The sequence below is a fragment of the Dendrobates tinctorius genome, unplaced genomic scaffold (assembly GCF_039654945.1).
Source record: "Dendrobates tinctorius isolate UK_male_01 unplaced genomic scaffold, ASM3965494v1 ptg000051l, whole genome shotgun sequence".
NCBI lineage: Eukaryota > Metazoa > Chordata > Amphibia > Anura > Dendrobatidae > Dendrobates > Dendrobates tinctorius.
The window spans coordinates 21,137,608-21,157,780 of NW_027361719.1; the positions used below are offsets into that span (position 1 = coordinate 21,137,608).

Genomic DNA, 20,173 nt, shown 5'->3' on the forward strand with positions numbered 1-20,173 from the left:
AAAACGTATCCTCAAAAAACACAGGAAAAACGCTGTGTGTGAATGTAGCCTTAGATCAGGAATAGAACAGCCATTTATAGGACATTTCATAACTTTCCCAAACTCCTATGAAAAAATAATCAGCACATCCTGCATTGAATTACTGTACCCAATTTATTATATATTTTAGGAGTCGGAGTCGGTCCATTTTATACCGACTCCAACTCCGACTCCACCAAAATGAGCACCGATTCCGACTCCGACTCCGACTCCACAGCCCTGGTTAAACCCCAACATGTTGATCCAGAAAAAGGCAAAAAAAAACCCATGAGGTGAGCAAATGTTTCAATGAATCCAATATGGCTTCCAAACAACAGAGGGCACAGTAATAAAACGCACCAAAAGTACCGTACATAAATGCCACAACTATGACCTCATATGTCAGTAAGGAAACTAGTGAATAGGGCTTGTTGTGATTCAATAAAGCCTCAGAATATGCGGCTGTCCTCAAACCCCAGGGCCTGTAAAGGCCCCGTCCCACTAAGCGATCTCGGTAGCGAGATCGCTGATTTTGTGACACATCAGCGATCTCGCCAGCGAGATCGCTGTGTGTGACGGGGATCAGCGACCGGCCCACCTGCCGGTTATCGCTGATTGTGCTCGAGCGGCCTGGGCCATTTTTCGATCGCTGGTCTCCCACTGCCCAGCGCACATCGCTGCGTGTGGCAGCGAGAGACCAGCGATCAGCGACGCTGGTTGCTAATGTAAACGTCGGGTATCCAGGAGCCGCGGCTCCTGGATACTCACTGTTTACCTTGGAAACCAGTGTACATGCTGGTTTCCAAGGTAAACATCGGGTATCCAGGAGTCACGCGGCTCCTAGATACACGATGTTTACCTTGGAAACCAGCATGTACGCTGGTTTCCAAGGTAAACAGCGGGTATCCAGGAGTCGCGCGGCTCCTGGATACCCGACGTTTACATTAGAAACCAGCGTCCAGCGTCGCTGGTCCTGATCACTGGGGCTGTCTATGTGACAGCTCACCAGCGATCAGCCTAACGATGTCCCAGCGATCCCATCATGTCGGATCGTTGGTGGGATCGCTGGGACATCGTTTAGTGTGACGGGGCCTTAACTGTGCTGGATTGTAGCCAAAGCTCTAGACTTGTGACAGGGAAAGGGGTGTTGAGTGGACAGCAGATTTTGGGTGTTAATTGTTAGAGTTTGTTAAAATTGTTGTTGTGCCATGAGAACACTGCAGCCCATCAATGGGTACTGATGGGCTGCAGTGCTCTCATAGGAATACAATGTCACACGAGTGCCGGCAAATCAGGCGCTAACATCATTGGAATAACACCGACATGAGAGAGGAGTATACAAGTTTTTTGCTTGTTTCTATTGTGGATTATGGCATTTATGAAGAGGTTGTCCAAGTAGAGAACCATTCCTTTTATACCACACTGTATGACCTATATAGCTTTGTTTGTGTCAATTTGTCCTGTATTCGTGCATGTTGTGATAATTAAAGCACCACTCCAGCGTTTTGTGTTTTTTTTTTTTCAAAGTGCTGGAGTGGCACTTTAAATGTAAGCCTCCTACCCCCAGGTGATATATTCACCCTCCGGAGTCTTCACAGTTTTTGGCGCCGCTCCTGTCCCAGATGTCAGAAGGTACGTCACAAGCTCTCAATGCAAGTCTATGAGATCCAGAACGAGGCCAGAACAAGGCTCTCATAGACTTGTATTGAAAAGTGTCCTTCGCGCCGCTCCATGAAACACTGGAGCACCCGGCAGGTCACTTTTAGCCCAAGAGTAACAGGAGCGGCAGAGAAAACAAATGAAAACGGCAGAAAGTGAGTATTAGACAGGTGATTTACATTTAAAGCACCACTCCAGCGGTGTAATAAAAAAAATGCTGGCGTGGTGCTTTAAGATAATAGTTGCTGAGTATCCCAAATAAATAAGCTTATCCTTCACAATATCGGAGTGCTGAATATTCTGCTGAAAGATCAAGTATGCAACATGTTGTAGTAATAATCCATATAAGGGTTTCTTTATCTTTAAAAGCATGAAAATATATATCATCTGACGTAATTATGCCTATAGACTAGACGGATTCAAGACTACAGGGGAGATTTATCAAAATTGGTGAAAGGTAAAAGTTGTGCCGCTGCCCTTGGTAGTCAGTTATTTATAAAATTAAAGCACAGACTTGTCTGGTTGGTGCAGAACCTTATCCTTGCACTCGTTTTAATAACTCTCCCCAGTAGGTTTCTTGATTATTTTTTTTCAAGGTTTTTAAGGAGGCATGCTTGGGTTTTTTATTGTTAGGGCCACACCACACTAAGGAAAGAGAAGGAGACAGGAAGCACACAGCAAGGGGTACGGAGGAGCAGTATGGTTAGTGGGTGTTATATTTAGAGATCATTCTGCACCTACCTCTGGATGCCCCAGGGACGACAGTGTTAAAATGGAGAAAAACATAACATGAGGTGAAATGATACCAACACAAATACACAACATGTGAGAACAAGAGGTGAGCGGCTATGCTGGTAGGAAGTTCTAGGTCCCGGACAGATGATAAGGATCAAGAAGGAGAAATATCACAGAAATGGCTGATTAGAAGGATAGGATGTTAAAAAGGAGAATGTAATGCCGAGGAACAGCAAACAGAACCCTGGAGCAGGAGAGGAACATAACAAGACTATAACACAAGCTGCCAGTAAAAAAATGAGGCATTCATTTCTATCGAGCCAGTGGAGGAGAAAAACGGCACTATGCCCAAGGCAACCAAACCTCAGAGACAGGTGGGATCGGAATGGTTCACACAGGCCACATAATTATTACTTCCCGTGCACCGGCTGTTAGAAATTGCCTCCACAGCCCACAATGTTCCTAATCCACGTGTAGAAGAGCATCGCACATGTACTGGTGAGATTTAGTAGCCCTGCTCCTATGTGGGTGCTCCAGTCACGGACGACTTGCACCGTCCTCCATGCTAGATATGTATAGAGGCCACTAAAAGTTACAAGTGTGTGGAGTAGAAAATGCACATACTGCAAGTCTCCTCATCAGAGTTGTCCCCGCAGTCATTGTCATAGTCACACTGCCAGCGTCCGGGGACACAGCGGTTGTTCTTACAGCGGAACTGATATGGTTCACATGTTCTCTCATCTACAGTCAGAAAAGCAAAAATCAGTCAATAAAAATTACAGACATAGTACATAAGTGAATAAGGGGTAAAGCGGTTGGACACAAGTTTGCCAAATATCACCTATCCACAAGCCAGGTGATAATAATGTGATCACACGGGCCAACAGCCGAGACACCACTGATTTAGAGAAGGGTGCTCCAGACCCCCTAGATTGAGAAGAGTGGTGGTCGAGCTTGTGCATTGCTGTGTTATTCATTCATTCTGGGATTGTCAGACACAGAAAAGTGACGTACGTTGCCATCTCCAGCAGTTCCAGACACGTGGAATAGAGCAGTGGTGAGAATCGCTGTGTTATTCAGTCTACATGGGACTGTCAGACACAGACGAATGACGTATGCTGCCATCTCCAGCAGTCCCAGACACATGGAATAGAGCAGTGGTGAGCATCGCTGTGTTATTCACTCTACATGGGACTGTCAGACACAGACGAGTGACGTATGCTGCCATCTCCAGCAGTCTCATACACACGGAATAGAGCAATGGTGCGCATTGCTGTATTATTCACTTTACATGGGACTGTCAGACACAGAAGAGTGCCGTACTTTGCCATCTCCAGCAGTTCCATACACACAGAATAGAGCAGTGGTGCGCATTGCTGTACTATTCACTCTACATGGGACTGTAAGACACAGAAGAAAGCCGTACTCTGCCATCTCCAGCAGTCACATATGTAGGGAATAGAGCAGTTGTGGGCATGATTGACTGCAACTCCATTTACTACAGAGCACAGTCTCTCTATGTATCAGTCCTAGTGATCAAAAAGTTTCACCTAGCATATGAACAGGTAAAAACTGGGTAACTTGGTACAAGCCTTTCATTTATTTTACTTGCTAATGTAGCACCATCATATTTTGCAGACATCAAATCATCACTACCTCAAAAAGAGCTGTCAAACTAAATTCCCTGTTGGAGAAAGCCCACCCAAACACAGGGAGAACATACAAACTTCTTGCTGATTTTGTACTTAGTGGGATTTGAACCCAGAGACCCACCGCTCTAAAGCGTCAGTGCTAACCACTGAGCCGCCATGTTGCCCATGTCTAGGAACACTGACTCACTTAGTAGATGCAATACTATAAGACATTCCATACCGCATTCTTCTTTGGGTTCATCAGAACTATCCCCGCAGTCATCTTCTCCATCACATTTCCAGCGTGCAGGGATGCATCTTCCAGAGTCCTTGCAGCGGAATTCATCCACCCCACAAGTCATCTGAGCTGCGGAACAATGTGGCTATATAAATTCACTGCACTTTAGTCAATGGAAAATGCACACAACTGTAACTTTATGTATCGCTGGTGTTAAATGTAGGAGCTGCTTAGGTTTTTTGATCACTGGTTATTAAGAAAGAATCTGTGATGTCTTGTTGCAATCAGTATCTTCTAAGGATGCCATTTTAGTGATCTAATATGAAATATCTAACTATTATGATCTAGATACATAGTATTGTCCAACGTGGTCTAAACATTTAGACCACTTAGTGCCCAAAAATAAACACAAAGCCACCCCAGCTGGCAGGCAGAGTTGCTTTATTGTCTTGCTATTAAAATCAAGGATAGTTCACTGCAAGAACAAGTGACTGAACAGTGTTGTTCATTGTTAATTTAATGTGATAAGGCTTCATTCATATTAGCATCAGAGCTTTTTTAATGGCAAGAGCGGCGCTGCCCATTGCCGGAGTGCCCAATTACACAGCTGAGGTCTGAAATGACTGCCCAACGGAGAAGTTTTGTGAATGTAACAAATGAAGCAGCAGAATACACCACCTTGAATGAACTGAAGAAACACTGTAATACAAATGAGAAAACACATACTGCAATTATGCGGCTCATCGGATGCATCTACACAGTCGTTGTCTCGGTCACACACCCATACGCGGGGTATACAGCGCTTGTTAATTGCACACTGGAATTGATTTGGTGCACAGGTAACTTCAGCTGAAACAGTGAGAGAAGAACAATAACGAGTCAAGCCCGTAGTACATGTAAGCAATGGGCATAGGCTACTCATAGAAAAAGGAAGATATCCAGACATTATTGCACCAGTCATACGGTTTCTGGTGGAAAGGCAAACAACTTAGCTTTTTATGAAAGTGTTTAAAAAATGCTTACGGCAATCCTTTTCATCTTCTCCATCGCCACAGTTATCTTGCCCGTTGCAGCGGAAGATGCCAGGAATGCAGCGATTAGTGTTGGTGCACTTGAACTGACTTGGTAGGCACACATGGGCATCTGAAATAATAAGCAGTAACACATACAATCATTTCCCCGCATGAATAACAAGTCATTCCTATCTTACAGTACAGAAATGATTTCTTGCTTTAGAGAAGGATTAAATGTAAAAGCCAAACAGTAGGATCCCTCCTTCAGCTTTCATAGCCAAGGTTCATAGGAAGAGTTCTGATGACAGGTACATAGCGCACACATTGGAAGTTGAGTAACTTTCTAAAAAGCCTTGCCCTATTTTGCACTGATCCAGTGGGGAGGTCCCCATTAGATTATTGTTGGCCAAACCAGCCAACTGGTTCACAGTCTAAAGTTTATGAAAGCGAAGTGACGCTCCGAAACAGATGATGTCAGGAGAGAGAAAGATCAGGCATGTTCAATCCTTCTCTTTCCTTGGGAGATAGGAGATCTCCAAGTCACCAACCTCTGGCGCAAGCTTCATCCGTTCTCCAGATCTAAAGCACACAAAGTGTGCATGTGTATGGAGAAGTAGAGAGAGAACTACTGTCTGAATGAGCGTTACCTCACCGGCTATCTAAAGGGATATAGGCACCTTTAGTGCTTGTCGACACACTGGTAACTCTTTGGTTATTGAAGGTCACTGAACACTTACTATTGAAGCTGCAGGGCCCTAGCATCAAATCTGTAACAGTAGCCCACCTACCTCAAACCATTTATTTGCTGACTTATTCTATTGCAATCATGCCCTGAGACACCAAAGTGCGGGTGTGACTGCTACCTCTACACCACATATTTGCTACACCCCTTGATCGTACTGCACTGCAATACCAAACCATATCAGAGCTCCGTAGCACACAGAACTGACATTAATGACAGAGGAACAAGAGCAGACTATTGTAGAGGCTGTAACCAGGATGAGCACACGAAATGAGATATAGTTATAGAGATACTTCTCACTTCAAGCAGATTACAGCCAGATGTAAGAATGGAATCGGCAGATCTGAGGCTGCACGTACACGACAGTAACAGACAATAATCCTTCCCATGAAGGCCTATACAGACATGTACTGTACTTTATCATACTGTGTTTTTAATAGATGAGGAACATCTACAACAATAACCTGTCAGCACATCTCTGCCTCAAACTACTAAAAAAAAACAAATATAAATGCCTCAAATTGTAAAATACAAATGTGCAGAGCGATGTACTGACCGCAGTTGAGTTCATCTGAGTTGTCCTGGCAGTCGTTGTCCCCATCACAGATGAACGCGGGATTGGTACATATTCCTGTAGAACACTGGAACTGCCCTGGGCGACACTTAAAGTCAGCTGTAATAAGAGAAAGAGAGAAGGAAATCAGCACAAATGGATGAAGCCAAGGCAGAAACTCTTGGTTTAGATTCCTGTATTATCTGACTTACTACACTAAAATGGGAACCGGTCATATCAGATAACGCTATTAATTGCAGATATAGGGCTAATCTGCAGGTTAATAGCGTTATAAAGGTGCCCTATTGCCATACTGAAAGTGCAGCTCCATGCATCAATACTGGGGTGTGCTTACATCCACCCGTCACTATATAGTGACTTGATTCCTCCCGGAGCCGCCATCTTTTAGGCTTACAAGGCGTGCTGCAACGCTACAGTCACTCACTATATAGTAACAGCACACCCCAGTATTGATGCATGGATGGGCCAGCTGCTATTAAAAGTGCCGGGGTGTGCTCTGAGGGGTTACTGTAGCTCCGATTAAATGGCACTATGACTGAAAACCAGCAGCTCCCTAAAGGAATAAAGTTCATTTTCTCCCTGGTGTCAGACTTTCAGTATGGCGTCCCAGCACCTACATGACGCTATTAACCTGCAGATTAAACTCTTATCTGCAGGTGAACATCGTGATTAGATGGGATGGGTTTCCTTTAATAATAATAATAATAATAATAATAATAATTTTTATTTATATAGCGCCAACATATTCCGCAGCACTTTACAATTAAGAGGGGACATGTACAGACAATAAATTCAATACAAGTTAAGACAATTCAAACAGTGACATTAGGAGTGAGGTCCCTGCTCGCAAGCTTACAATCTACAAGGAAATGGGGGGACACAGTAGGTGAGAAATGCTTGTTAATTCAGGTCTGACAATTATAATAGGGATTTTCATATAAAGCTGCATGATCCGGTCATCAGCCCGTGTGTTTAAGTGCAATAGACAAGTATCAAGTGCAGTTATCATGTGCATGAAGCGTGTGGAGACAGATGAATAGTAGGGTGCAGATTCAGAATAATATTTTGAAGGAGGGAACAGGGCAAAGTTAGCTTGCTGAGTAGTTGATGTGGTAGGCTTGTTTGAAGAGATGGGTTTTCAAAGCGCGCTTGAATAGGTCAGGGCTAGGTATCAGTCTGATCGTCTGGGGAAGTGCATTCCAGAGAGCTGGAGCAGCACGAGAGAAGTCTTGGAGACGGAGGTGCGAGGTTCGGATTACGGGGGATGTTAGTCTTAGGTCATTTGTAGAACGGAGGGCACGTGTAGGGCGATAGACAGAGACGAGAGAGGAGATATAAGGCGGTGCAGAACAGTGGAGAGCTTTGAGGGTGAGAGAGATGAGTTTATACTGGACCCTGTAGCGAATAGGTAGCCAGTGTAATGACTGGCACAAGATGGAGGCATCGGTGAAGCGGCTGGACAGAAATATGACCCTGGCTGCCGCATTCAAGATGGATTGGAGAGGAGAAAGTTTGGTAAGAGGGAGACCGATCAGAAGAGAGTTGCAGTAGTCCAGACGAGAATGAATAAGAGCGACAGTAAGCGTCTTAGCAGTTTCAAAGGTGAGAAAAGGTCGGATTCTGGAGATGTTTTTAAGATGCAGGTGACAAGAGCGACTGAGTGATCGGATGTACGGAGTAAAGGAAAGTTCAGTGTCGAATATGACCCCAAGACAGCGGGCATGCTGCTTGGGAGTTATGGTTGAACCCTCCAGGGTTATTTCGATGTTAGGTAGAGTGAGGTTAGTAGAGGGGAGAAACACAAGAAGTTCAGTTTTAGAGAGATTTAGTTTCAGATAGAGGGAGGACATGATGCTAGAGACAGCAGACAGACAATCCTTGGTATTTTGAATTAGGGTAGGGGTGATGTCAGGGGAAGAAGTGTATAATTGGGTGTCATCAGCATAGAGATGATACTGGAACCCAAATCTGCTGATTGTTTGTCCAATAGGGGCAGTGTATAAAGAGAAGAGGAGGGGGCCTAGGACTGAGCCCTGCGGGACCCCGATAGTAAGTGGACGAGAAGAGGAAGAGGAGCCGGAAAAAGATACAGTGAAGGAGCGGTCAGAGAGGTAGGAGGAGAACCAGGAGAGGGCTGTGTCCTTGAGGCCTATAGAGCGGAGCATAGTGAGGAGGAGCTGGTGATCCACAGTGTCAAATGCGGCAGAGAGATCCAGGAGAATCAGCAGGGAGCAATGACCTTTCGATTTAGCTGTTATTAAATCATTAGAGACTTTAGTGAGGGCAGTTTTAGTAGAGTGTAAAGAGCGGAAACCAGATTGTAAGGGGTCGAGAAGAGAGTTATCCGAGAGATAGCGGATTAGACGGGAGTGGACCAGGCGTTCCAGGAGTTTAGAGATGAAGGGAAGGTTAGAGACAGGTCTGTAGTTAGCAGTGCAGTTCTGGTCCAGGGATGGCTTTTTAAGTAAAGGGGTTATGATGGCATGTTTAAATGAGGAGGGAAATATACCTGAAGAAAGAGAGAGGTTAAATATTTTAGTCAGGTGAGTGGTGACCACTGGTGAGAGAGACTGCAGGAGCTGTGAAGGAATAGGGTCACTGTTGCAGGTGACCCTTTAAAGCGGGCACTTGACTGGATTTTTTTTTTTAGACTGAGTACCTGATCCAATGGGCATTGCTCCGCTGAGTCTGGAACAGATTTTTTTTCTTCTGTGCCCTTTCATTCCAAAGTGATGACCCCGGTAATAAAGGTGACAATTTTACTGTCAACGAATGGGGCTTGTACCATAGAACTTCTCTGTGGGTGCAGTCATATTTTGATCTGCCAGTATCAGAGAAGAAAAAGAAAACGCGTGGATGAGAAGTTTTGTGGCATATGCCCACTTGGTGAAGGGAATATTTGCACCCTTATAACGGATGAGCACAGAAGAGAAAGAAAAACTGTTCCAGAATCAGTAGAGCAGCGCCAACTGGATGAGATAGTCCGTTTGAATTAAAAATTCCCAAAATATTATGTTTACAGCCATTTCATTTGTTATGCTCTACCTTGCTGTCTACAAGAACATAACATAATGTTCACACATCCAAAGCGGACCATACAAACATATGACAAATGCTCCAGACTCCATTACAAGCATGCAAGCTAGGCAGAGTGTGCATGTTTATATCAATGTGGAGAGGGGAGAAAAGTAACTGACAGACCCTGGCAATAGCATATTATCAGACTCTGACAAGTTTTGTGTAATGTGTATAGCTAGCGCAAACCAAAAGAGATGAATGAAAATAGGACAAAAGATATTAAAGGTAACGTGGCTACATACGGCAATCAGCTGGCTCATCAGACCGGTCTCCGCAGTCGTCTTCTGTGTCACACTTCCACCAGAATGGGATGCATTTGTCATTTTTGCAGACAAACTAAACAGACACAGAACAGGTGAGGTTACGGGTGTCGTGCACCACACTTCATTACTACATCAGGCACTGAGAAACCCTGTCAAAAGTCTGCATCGGGCGCAATGTTCTATTGTACAGCATTAATTACAAGGCATGTCACCACCAAGATTTCAATGATTACTACATCTACACATCCAGAATACCTCACCTGACTAGCAGTGCAATTGGACACACAGTTTTTGCCATCTGCTCCAAGGTAGAAATTTGATGGACAAGCACATTTGTGATATCCACCAGGAGAGAGAAGACACAGGTTACTGCAGCCACCGTTGTTCATTTTGCAGGGATGATCGGGAACTAGAAGAAGACGACACTATAGTCATATCCCATATCCCATATCCCACACAAGCGCAAATAAAAACCCTGTAATGGTGTCCGTCTGGGAATTCAGATCAGCCCCTGAGTTTGTACCGCATATCCGTTTCTCCAAGTCAAAATAGAAAGCTATATAATAATACGTTAGATGATAACTCAAAAGTCTACGTAAAATACAAATGCACTGTGTACATAATACAAAACAAATGGAAGAATCGGCACAAACAAGGGAGCAAAAAATAAACAGAAGCTTGTGAGGACACTAACACTTTGTTAACTTTAATAAGAAGTGAGGTACAATCCAAAGCACATGATGTCATGGAGGTTTAGGGAACCAAATGTAGAAAATGACAACCATTTGCATCTATGTCAAGCTGTTCTCACCGTCAGGCTGTCGATACAGATGATAGATGTGAATGTCCATGGGTCTGTGGAGCGTACTGATCAGCATGGTCTTGTTGACCCCAGTGGTTTTGTGTGCTCGGTTAATTGATTTTGTTTCCCAGTCAGTCCAATATATATAATCTTCAAAGAGTGTCAGAGCGAAGATGTGCGGGATGTCTTGGCTAAGCACTGCGGAGAGTGAATAAAGCACAATTATAAAAACAGAAAGGGAAGCCATGCCAAATAGTTACAGACTAAGAGGACGATTTTAGTCATATTTACAGGGTAACTGTGCTTTTAAGTAACTATTAAGAATAAGGTGTCCTGTGTGAATACATGAGGAGTAACACCATTTCTGGTCATTTGGCGACTTGTATCCTGCATTCTCTTACCAGTTTTCCCCTCTACATACTCTATCTGTATCTTGCAATTCACTGCTTGCTGGGAGAAAGAAATGAACTGTAATGATTTCTCCCATGGACAGAACAGCACAAAGGGGAATCTCTGCTCTTCATTCACTTTATAGCTTACAGTGACAAGCTGAAGCAACATGGAGGACATTATACAGCAGAGCTGAGCTGTGTTTATCTGAATCAAGCTCTGATGTGAGATGAATCACATTACAGAGCTCTGTAATGTATTTTCCTATCTGCTTCGGCTTCCTTCCCTGCTGCTTGCTCCTCATTCCACCTCCACACATAGAGGATAATGGATTGTGCCACATGAAACCTGTAGTCCGTCTACACTGAGGACTTGAGCTGCTTATTCACAGTGGATAGCAAATTCAAGAGGTGGGGGAGTGAAGTATGATAAGTGGGGAAGAAAGCAGATTTCCCTGATAAGATACTTTAAAAAGTTTTTTTTCTATACATCACCTGTACTATGAATTTATTCAGTTTGTTACAAGTACAGCTCCTTATTAAAGGGGTGGTCTATAACTCTGGGATTCATCAGGAAATGTTTTACAACTTTATCAAGGGCATATTACAAAGACAATGAGGAGTCCCACATACATGCAAAGTTAATGGATTGGCTGTACACACCACAATCTACATAGACAGCAAGTCCATAAACCGAGTAATATCAAAGAGATTGACTTAGAGACCAAATTGTACTAGCAAAAAATGAAAAGTTTGAGTTTGCTGGTTTCTCTAACATAACTCCAGGACAAATGTTTGTTTAGTGACTATTCTAATATATATTAGAATAGCCACAAAATTAGGGCTAAGCAACAGCACATGTGAAAAAGACTTGGGTATACTAATAGATCATAAACTGAACATGAGTCAACAGTGTGATGCAGCAGCAAAAAAGGCAAATACAATACTGGAATGTCTTAACAGATGCATACAGTCTAGCTCACATGAAGTCATTATTGCCCTCTAATCCTCTTTGGTCAGACCTCATCTGGAATACTGTGTCCAGTTTTGGGCACCACATTTTAAAAAAGACATCAACAAACTGGAGTAAGTTCAGAGAAGAGCGAACAGAATGGTGATCGGTCTGCAAACCCTGTCTTATGAAAGACGGTTACAGAATTTGTGAATGTTTAGCTTGCAAAAAAGACTGAGACGAGACTTAATAGCTGTCTACAAATATCTAAAGGGCTGTCACATTGTAGAAGGATCATCTTTATTCTCATTTGCACAAGGAAAGACTAGAAGCAATGGGATGAAATTGAATGGGAGGAGACACAGATTAGATATTAAAAAAAACTTTTTGACAGTGAGGGTGATCAATGAGTGGAGCAGGCTGCCACAAGAGGTGGTGAGTTCTCCTTCAATGGAAGTCTTCAAACATAGGCTGGACAGACATCTGTCTGGGATGATTTAGTGAATCCTGCATTGAGCAGGGGGTTGGACCAGATGGCCCAGGAGGTCCCTTCCAATTCTACAATTCGATGAAGTTAGATTAGATTAACGTTGGCTGAACCCACCAATATCGATGGGCTCGACCAACATAATGTGTATGGGGGCCCCCAAACAGATGAGCATTGGGGAAGTTAGGAATATGGCATGCCTGATTTTGAATGCCAATTTTTTTGTTCTCCGAAAGATAAACTGTGGCCAAAGATGTCTGCTGGGGGGCTCTCACATGGAGAAAATAAGAATGCTTAGCAATAGTGAGTGTTCCTGTGTGTGTAGAAAGTTGCTTTATTTTTCACTTTAGACACATGTATTGGCTGCTAGTTCTATAACAAAACCATAAATAAAATCCATTCTGCAACCTAAAATTCCAGGATAATCAAAAGATCTCACCTGTGTGTCGGCTGGTCCCATCAAGGTTGGCAAACTGAATGTAATCCTCTCTAGCATCAGCCCAATAAATTCTGCTATTGACGTAGTCCAGTGTCAGACCATTGGGCCAGGTTATCTTGCTGTCCACAATGACGCTGCGGTTGGTGCCATCCATACCAATCTTACCAATCAAAGAATTGTCTCCCCAGTCTGTCCAATACAAATAACTATAAAAAAAGGATACAGAGATCATGCCCCAAATTATATATTGGCTCACAAGTCAAGAACATGAACTCGCCATAGAACACAAAATATGTGCAATGGACTCTTACCCGTGTTTTACATCGACCACTAAGGCTCGAGGCTCCCTCAGTCCGGAGTTCACCAGCACAGTGCGATAAGCACCATTTAGTTTGGAAACCTCAATAGTATCTCTTCCTTTGTCACACCAATACAGATTTCCTCCGACCCAGTCTACAGCCAGTCCGTCAGGGTTACTAAGCCCAGTACGATGAAGAACCTATGATAGCGACATGGATCAGAACATTTTATATTGTATAGTTGGCTTTAGTCTGGTGCAGCTCGACACCTGTTATTCACATTTTATAAAGTTATACAAAAGGTAAAACAGCTGGCTAATGAGATTTTATTTATTTTATTTAATTAATATAGTTAAAGAAATCTAAAAATTGGGGAGTAGAAGACACAACTGTACTGCTCCCTGGAAATTTATGGGCCTCAAAAACATTTTCCTGAGTTAACTGAGGGTTGATTATAGAGTTTTTGTATCAGATCCCAGAAACTTTGAGTCACCCCCGTTTCAAATTACAGGCTACGGTTGTAGGGGTATAATTTGTACACATGGGATAAGTGCCATTCTGCAGACTATAAGAGGCAGCAGGAATCTAAGGTCATACTGCCAGAGCCAATGACTGTCTTTAATAATTAGGCAGAGTACTCAAAGATCAAAGGGAAAACTGTGCCGCTCTTCACGTCTGTAAAGTCCTCTCTGTCCCTATCTGGCTTCAATATAGGCGTTCATGGCAGGAAGGGAAAGTTAATGCAATATGCACATGACATTTAGTTTCCTGTCAGACATCACTTGGGCCTGAGGGGAGGGAGTAAGCCACCAGACTTCCAGGTATTAATCCATTTTTGTGTGTCAGAAGACTAGATATTAATGCCCTTCTATCCTGGACCATCAAAAAGGCAGCATTATTCAAGATCCCCAGAAAACCAACAATAAACCAAAAAATAATATTCTAGCTTCGATAAAGGAAAAGGGCATTGCACAAAACCATCAGGGAATCAAACTCCCTCCACTGCTCTAGACCACTCGTGTCTTTTCCCCTCCACTACCTAAGACTACCAAAGAAATACACTAAACAACCGTGTTGGGACACCTACACATTACTCCTACTCCTCCTTTTATGGCAAATTAATACAGAGTAGGTCCCCTTTTTAGAGCTAATACTGCTTCCAGTCTTTGGCTTTCTACAAGATTTTGGAGTAAATCTGTGGGCATTATTGCCCATTTATCCAAAAAAAACATTCGTGGAGTCAGAAGCTGATGTTTGAGGTTCGGTCCTGGATCACAATCTCCTTCTAGTTCATCCCAAAGGTGCTCGATGAGGTTAAGGGCTCTGAATGGCCAGTCATGTCCTTCCACCAGCCATAACTTTGTGCACACAGTCATACTGGAAGAGAAAATGGCCTAACCAAAGTTCAAAGCTACAACTGGCAATAATGTCTTGGTATGCTAGAGTATTAAGATTTAATTTTACTTGAGCCATGGGGCATGGGCCAGCCCCAGAAAAACAACCCCACAGCATTATCCCTCCTCCAACAAACTTTACAGCTGGAAGAATACAAATCAGGCAGGTAAAGGTCTCCTGACATCCGCCACTAAACCATCAGACTGCCAGATAGAGAAGAATTAATCAATCCACAGAACATGTTTTCACCGCAGCAAAGTCCAGTAGCGCCATCCTTTACACCACTCTATCCAACTTTTCACATTGGGCTTGGTGATGTAAGGTTGATACAGCTGCTCGGCCATGACAACCAATGCCATGAAGCTACCGATGCACAGATTTTAAGCTAATGTTATTATCAGAGTAAGTTTGGACTTTGTACTTATGAAGTTTGCAAGGTGTTGCATTTGGCAACTCCACTCTGTAACTCTATGCGGTCTGGCACTTTGTGGCTGACCTGCTTTAGGTACTAAATGCTTTGACCATCCAATGATATCATTCATAGTTAATGGTGGAATATTAGGAGGGAAGAAATTTCAGGTACAGACCTGTTACAAAGGTGGCTCTAATTACTGGTCCACACTCGATTCAGCGAGCTCTTTAGAACGAGCCATTCTTTCACAAATGTTTGTTAAGTCGGACTGCATGATGAGGAGCTGGATTGTATACTGGATTTCAACTTTTACGATTCACGTCCAAATACTTTTGTCTATATAGTGTATTTTTTCTTACTTTTTGTTATCTAAGCTGGGTTTTGGATTCTGAAAACTACAGTATATACATACACACGGTCATTTTTGAAGCATAACTGGATGCTATATTTGCAAGCCAACAAGCTGCTGGAGTTTGATCTCTCTTTAATACCTGGACATTGCTCCCGTTGATGTGCATACGACGGATCATGCTGCCCTGTGTGGTGACATCAGTCCAGTAAATCATCTGCTCTCGATAATCAAAATCTAATGCAACTGCATTATTCAAGCCCTGAAGTAAAAGCAAAACAGTGAGACATGTAAATAAATCTGCATTCGTAAAAAGAGTCATTAACTACACATCACTTTACTAACTTTCCAGGCAAATTTAAAAGAAATACGATAATAGTAAAAATATTATAACTATTTCTAGGTTTTGGTGCACGTTTTTGAATCATAAATCAATCACATCAATGTCACAGTATGCAGGCCCTCTTGCCGCTTACCAATATGGTGACATGGCATGTTGAGCACAGAGTTGTGCATCATGAGGTGGAATTGCTTAGGTGTGCAATGCGTTGTGAGGTGGACACCCCTCTAGCTTCTTAGGATGTGCTATGCTCATGTCCTGGTAAGATAATATGCCCTCTTTTACAAATGGTGCATTCACATTTTCATTGCTATTTAAAGGCTGCCTTCACTCTCCTTTACCACATTCCCTGAAGAAGCGACACGGCGAAACACGCATTAGAGTGTAGGGACGAAACACAAGTTATCAATTCCAGACAACCTGCTTGGTAGTCACTACTACGCATGTCAATAAACTGCAACATTATTGTTGGCATGGCTCCTATTTACTCCATTGGGAGTGATAAAGCAGTGGGATTTCTTTGTTATGGATGAGAATTTGGAAGGATTATACCCTTATACCAAAATTGTTTTTTTTATGAATGGCCATCTCAGAATGCAAAAATGTGTTTTTGCAATTATTGACATTACTGAAATCTAGCCCCCTTTTTCAGAATTTATTGACAATATTAAAATCTAATATGCTTATGCCTGTTCCCCGCTTTGGTCTTTTAATTAGGTTTTATTGTATTATACCCTGTTATTGTGTGGCTAGTTTTTCATGCAATAACTATCGGACTTCTGACATTTCTTTGTATGTTTTTTGGACACTTATATAGTATTAATGTACATCTACAAGAAACACAGACATTGGTGACATTGTGATTATTCTTTATAATTATCACCTCGGCGTACTGCAAAAAGAGGAGTGAAAAGTGGGGATAATAAGGGAAATATGTGAAAGTCCATGCTTAGTAATAGTCAATGTCATGGAGACAATAAAAGCGAATGTTTGATTTTAGAATACTTGTGTACTTTAATGTAATTTTGATGGTGGACGCACAGGTGGTGAACACCTGACAATTCTGCCTGATACCAATTGCACACTGTCAAAAACAATGAAAGTTAGGCTAGATTTTTGTTTGCGGGAAATAAAAATAAGACCTGAATTCTGTAATCCATGCGTATGTCACTAACTGACGGCACACTGAAAATCTGTACATTGTGTTATGTGCCCAGACTGGTAAGCCAGATAATACCAGAAGAGAGGAGAGTATAAGTCCAGAGGTCGGCTGGCTTCATACGTCTGATATTCAAAGTCGAGCACAGACCATCTACAAGTCTCCAGACCCAAACTCAACAGCATCATAGGCATCTACATACAAGACTGTTGAGTTCCAGTCAGAGACCCACGCCCGTTCCATCTTTCATGATCCATAGTTGGACCTTTTATTACATTTTCTACTTAAAATGTTCCCGTGAGTTCTACTGAACGCAACCATTCCAGATGATTGGCCGAGAAGGCTCACATATACTGGGGCAGATATACTAACAATAACTTTTAGGCAAAGAAAACTTACACAATATAGTCTTAAAATGCGGCAAAGTTACCAAAGTCATTCATGCTGTTTGATAAATTTGTATTTTTAGACTGTCTAGTCTAAGTTTACACCAGCGTAGGGCTACCAGATTTGCACATCACAATTTTGACTAAATCCAAGCCCAATTCTTCCCTAGGTCATGCCTCCTCATCAGTAGGAAAAAGTGTCACATGTACACTTAAATATGGTGTATGGAATGTAAAACACTTTTTAGAACAAATTAAGACAGATTTCTAGAAGATTTAGTTTGGCAAGTCTGTACCAATAAAACAATAATCTAGTCGAGGGATCCTTAGCCAATTAGTAGAGAAAAGTGTGACCTAAATTATAGCATGCACTTCTCATACAGTGGATTGCTCAGTGGCACCATTTAAGGGAGAGATTGAATAAGTGATGAGAACCGCCCTATGACATATACGAGTACAGTGGGTACGGAAAGTATTCTGACCCCTTTTCATTTTTCACTCTTTGTTTCATGGCAGTAATTTAGTAAATTCAAAAAAGTTTATTTTTTTCTCATTAATGTACACTATGCACCCCATATTGACTGAAAAAAAACAAATGTAGACAATTTTGAAAATTTATTAAAAAACAAAAACTGAAATATCACATGTTCATAAGTATTCAGACCCTTTGCTCAGTATTAAGTAGAAGCACTCTTTTAAGCTAGTACAGCCATGAGTCTTCTTGGGAATGATGTAACAAGTTTTTCACACCTTGATTTGGGGATCCTCTGCCATTCTTCCTTGCAGATCCTCTCCAGTTCCATTGGGTTGGATGGTGTACATTGGTTGGATAGCCATTTTCAGGTCTCTCCAGAGATGCTCAATTAGGTTTAGGTCAGGGCTCTGGCTGGGCCAGTCAAGAATGGTCACAGAATTGTTCTGAAGGTGAACCTTCGGCCATGTCCAAGGTCCAGAGCACTCTGGAAGAGGTTTTCATTCAGGATATCTCTGTACTTTGCCGCATTAATGTTTCCTTCAATTGCAACCAGTCGTCCTGTCCCTGCAGCTGAAAAACACTCCGATAGCATGATGCTGCCACCTCCATGTTTCACTGTTGGGATTGTATTGGGCAGGTGATGAGCAGTGCCTGGTTTTCTCCACACATACCGCTTAGAATTATCACCAAAAAGTTCTATCTTTATCTCATCAGACCAGAGAATCTTATTTCTCATAATCTGGGAGTCCTTCATATGTTTTTTAGCAGACTCTATGCGGGCTTTCATATGTCTGGCACTGAGGAGAGGCTTCTGTCAGGCCACTCTGCCATAAATGCCCAACTGGTGGAGGGCTGCAGTGATAGTTGACTTTGTGGAACTTTCTCCCTTCTCCTTACTGCATCTGTGGAGCTCAGCCACAGTGATCTTGGCGTTCTTCTTTAAGGAGGCCACTGTGCTTATAGGAACCTTGAGTACAGCAGAAATTCTTTTGTAACCTTGGCCAGATCTGTGCCTTGCCACAATTCTGTCTCTGAGCTCCGTGGCAAGTTCCTTTGACCTCATGATTCATGGGTCTGAATACTTATGACCACGTGATATTTCAGTTTTTCTTTTTTAATAAGTTTGCAAAAAATTTTTACATTTCTGTTTTTTTTCAGTAAATATGGTGTGCAGAGTGTGCATTAGTGAGAAAAAATGAACCTTTTAGAATTTACCAAATGACTGCAATGACACAAATAGTGAAAAATTTAAAGGGGGTCTGAATACTTTCCGTACCCACTGTATAATGTACTCACCTGCTTCAATAGGGTGTAATTGGTGCCTCCAAGACTCAGTTTTCTCAAATAGTATCGGTTGGCAAAAATTAAGAATGGCTCTTCCACTGTTAAAAAAGAAGAGGCCTGAATTTAAAACCTGACCACCAAGCTATGAATACGTTTTATAATGTAATAAATTCTAAATAAGAAAAATATACCAACAAAAACAAAAAGATTTCCTGCCAGCTCTCCTAAATATATAATATATAAAACATGCAGTAGTCCTTCGAATAAAGTCTACACAGGAGCATGAAAATCTGGTGCCGTCACCTGTGAACTTCCTAACCTCTTCTTAGGGAACTTTATAGGCTGAGGGCATGCAAGTATGGGAATTAAAGGAGCTGTCCATCTCTGGGGACTTAAGTACTTGGGGCTAAAAATCCTTTTTGCAACTGACTTTCATTAAAACTTATGCATTATTTGGCTTATATACACAGTTAAGGAGAAAAAAGAAAGATTGCCCCAAAAAACTTGAAGAGGAACAGTGATAAACTGATCCATTCAAGTTCATCTTTGACTCTTCAGAAAGGTAAATTAGATAAGAGTCAACAGAGAAAATTCCTGCTGAGAAGTTAGATTTGCTCACTTTCAGAAGAACCGACCACCTTGCAGCTCGTACTGTCGTTTGCTCGCACTTCGTAGCCCTCGACACACAAACAGCGGAAGCTTCCGAAGGTATTTATACACTTTTGGCTACAAGGGTAAGTAGTGGTACATTCATCAATGTCTACACAAGTTTTGCCATCATCCTTCAGCCAAAAACCAGTACGGCATCTGCACTGTACGGGTGACAAAAAGAATTGAGAGCTGTAAGAAAATGTAAGTTTATCCAAATGACTAGAAAAGCACACCAGTATAATTCATGGTAATAAACAGAGAAATACTTACTATAGGACTATTGCCAGGTTATTCTATGAATTTAAGATTGGAGGTGGTCAAACCTTTGGGATACTCTTGATCTTGAGAATTAAGTTTTTCTGCAGTTTTTCTTGGCCACCCAACAGTGAAGGAAACAACAGTG

At 42.2% G+C, this 20,173-nt stretch overlaps 1 protein-coding gene across 1 annotated transcript in view; it reads right to left on the minus strand.

Moving 5' to 3' along the window:
* LRP1 (LDL receptor related protein 1) overlaps nt 1–20,173 on the minus strand; it is a 518,911-nt gene that overhangs the window by 72,291 nt on the left and 426,447 nt on the right. Inside the window, exons 56-68 of the mRNA XM_073576846.1 lie at nt 19,739–19,931; nt 19,132–19,217; nt 15,618–15,737; nt 13,332–13,519; nt 13,021–13,226; nt 10,763–10,951; nt 10,212–10,360; nt 9,931–10,024; nt 6,593–6,709; nt 5,305–5,424; nt 5,008–5,130; nt 4,285–4,410; nt 3,037–3,153 (exon numbers count right to left, since the gene is read on the minus strand). Coding sequence (XP_073432947.1) covers nt 3,037–3,153; nt 4,285–4,410; nt 5,008–5,130; nt 5,305–5,424; nt 6,593–6,709; nt 9,931–10,024; nt 10,212–10,360; nt 10,763–10,951; nt 13,021–13,226; nt 13,332–13,519; nt 15,618–15,737; nt 19,132–19,217; nt 19,739–19,931 — 1,828 coding nt within the window. The remainder of the gene's footprint in view (nt 1–3,036; nt 3,154–4,284; nt 4,411–5,007; nt 5,131–5,304; nt 5,425–6,592; nt 6,710–9,930; nt 10,025–10,211; nt 10,361–10,762; nt 10,952–13,020; nt 13,227–13,331; nt 13,520–15,617; nt 15,738–19,131; nt 19,218–19,738; nt 19,932–20,173) is intronic.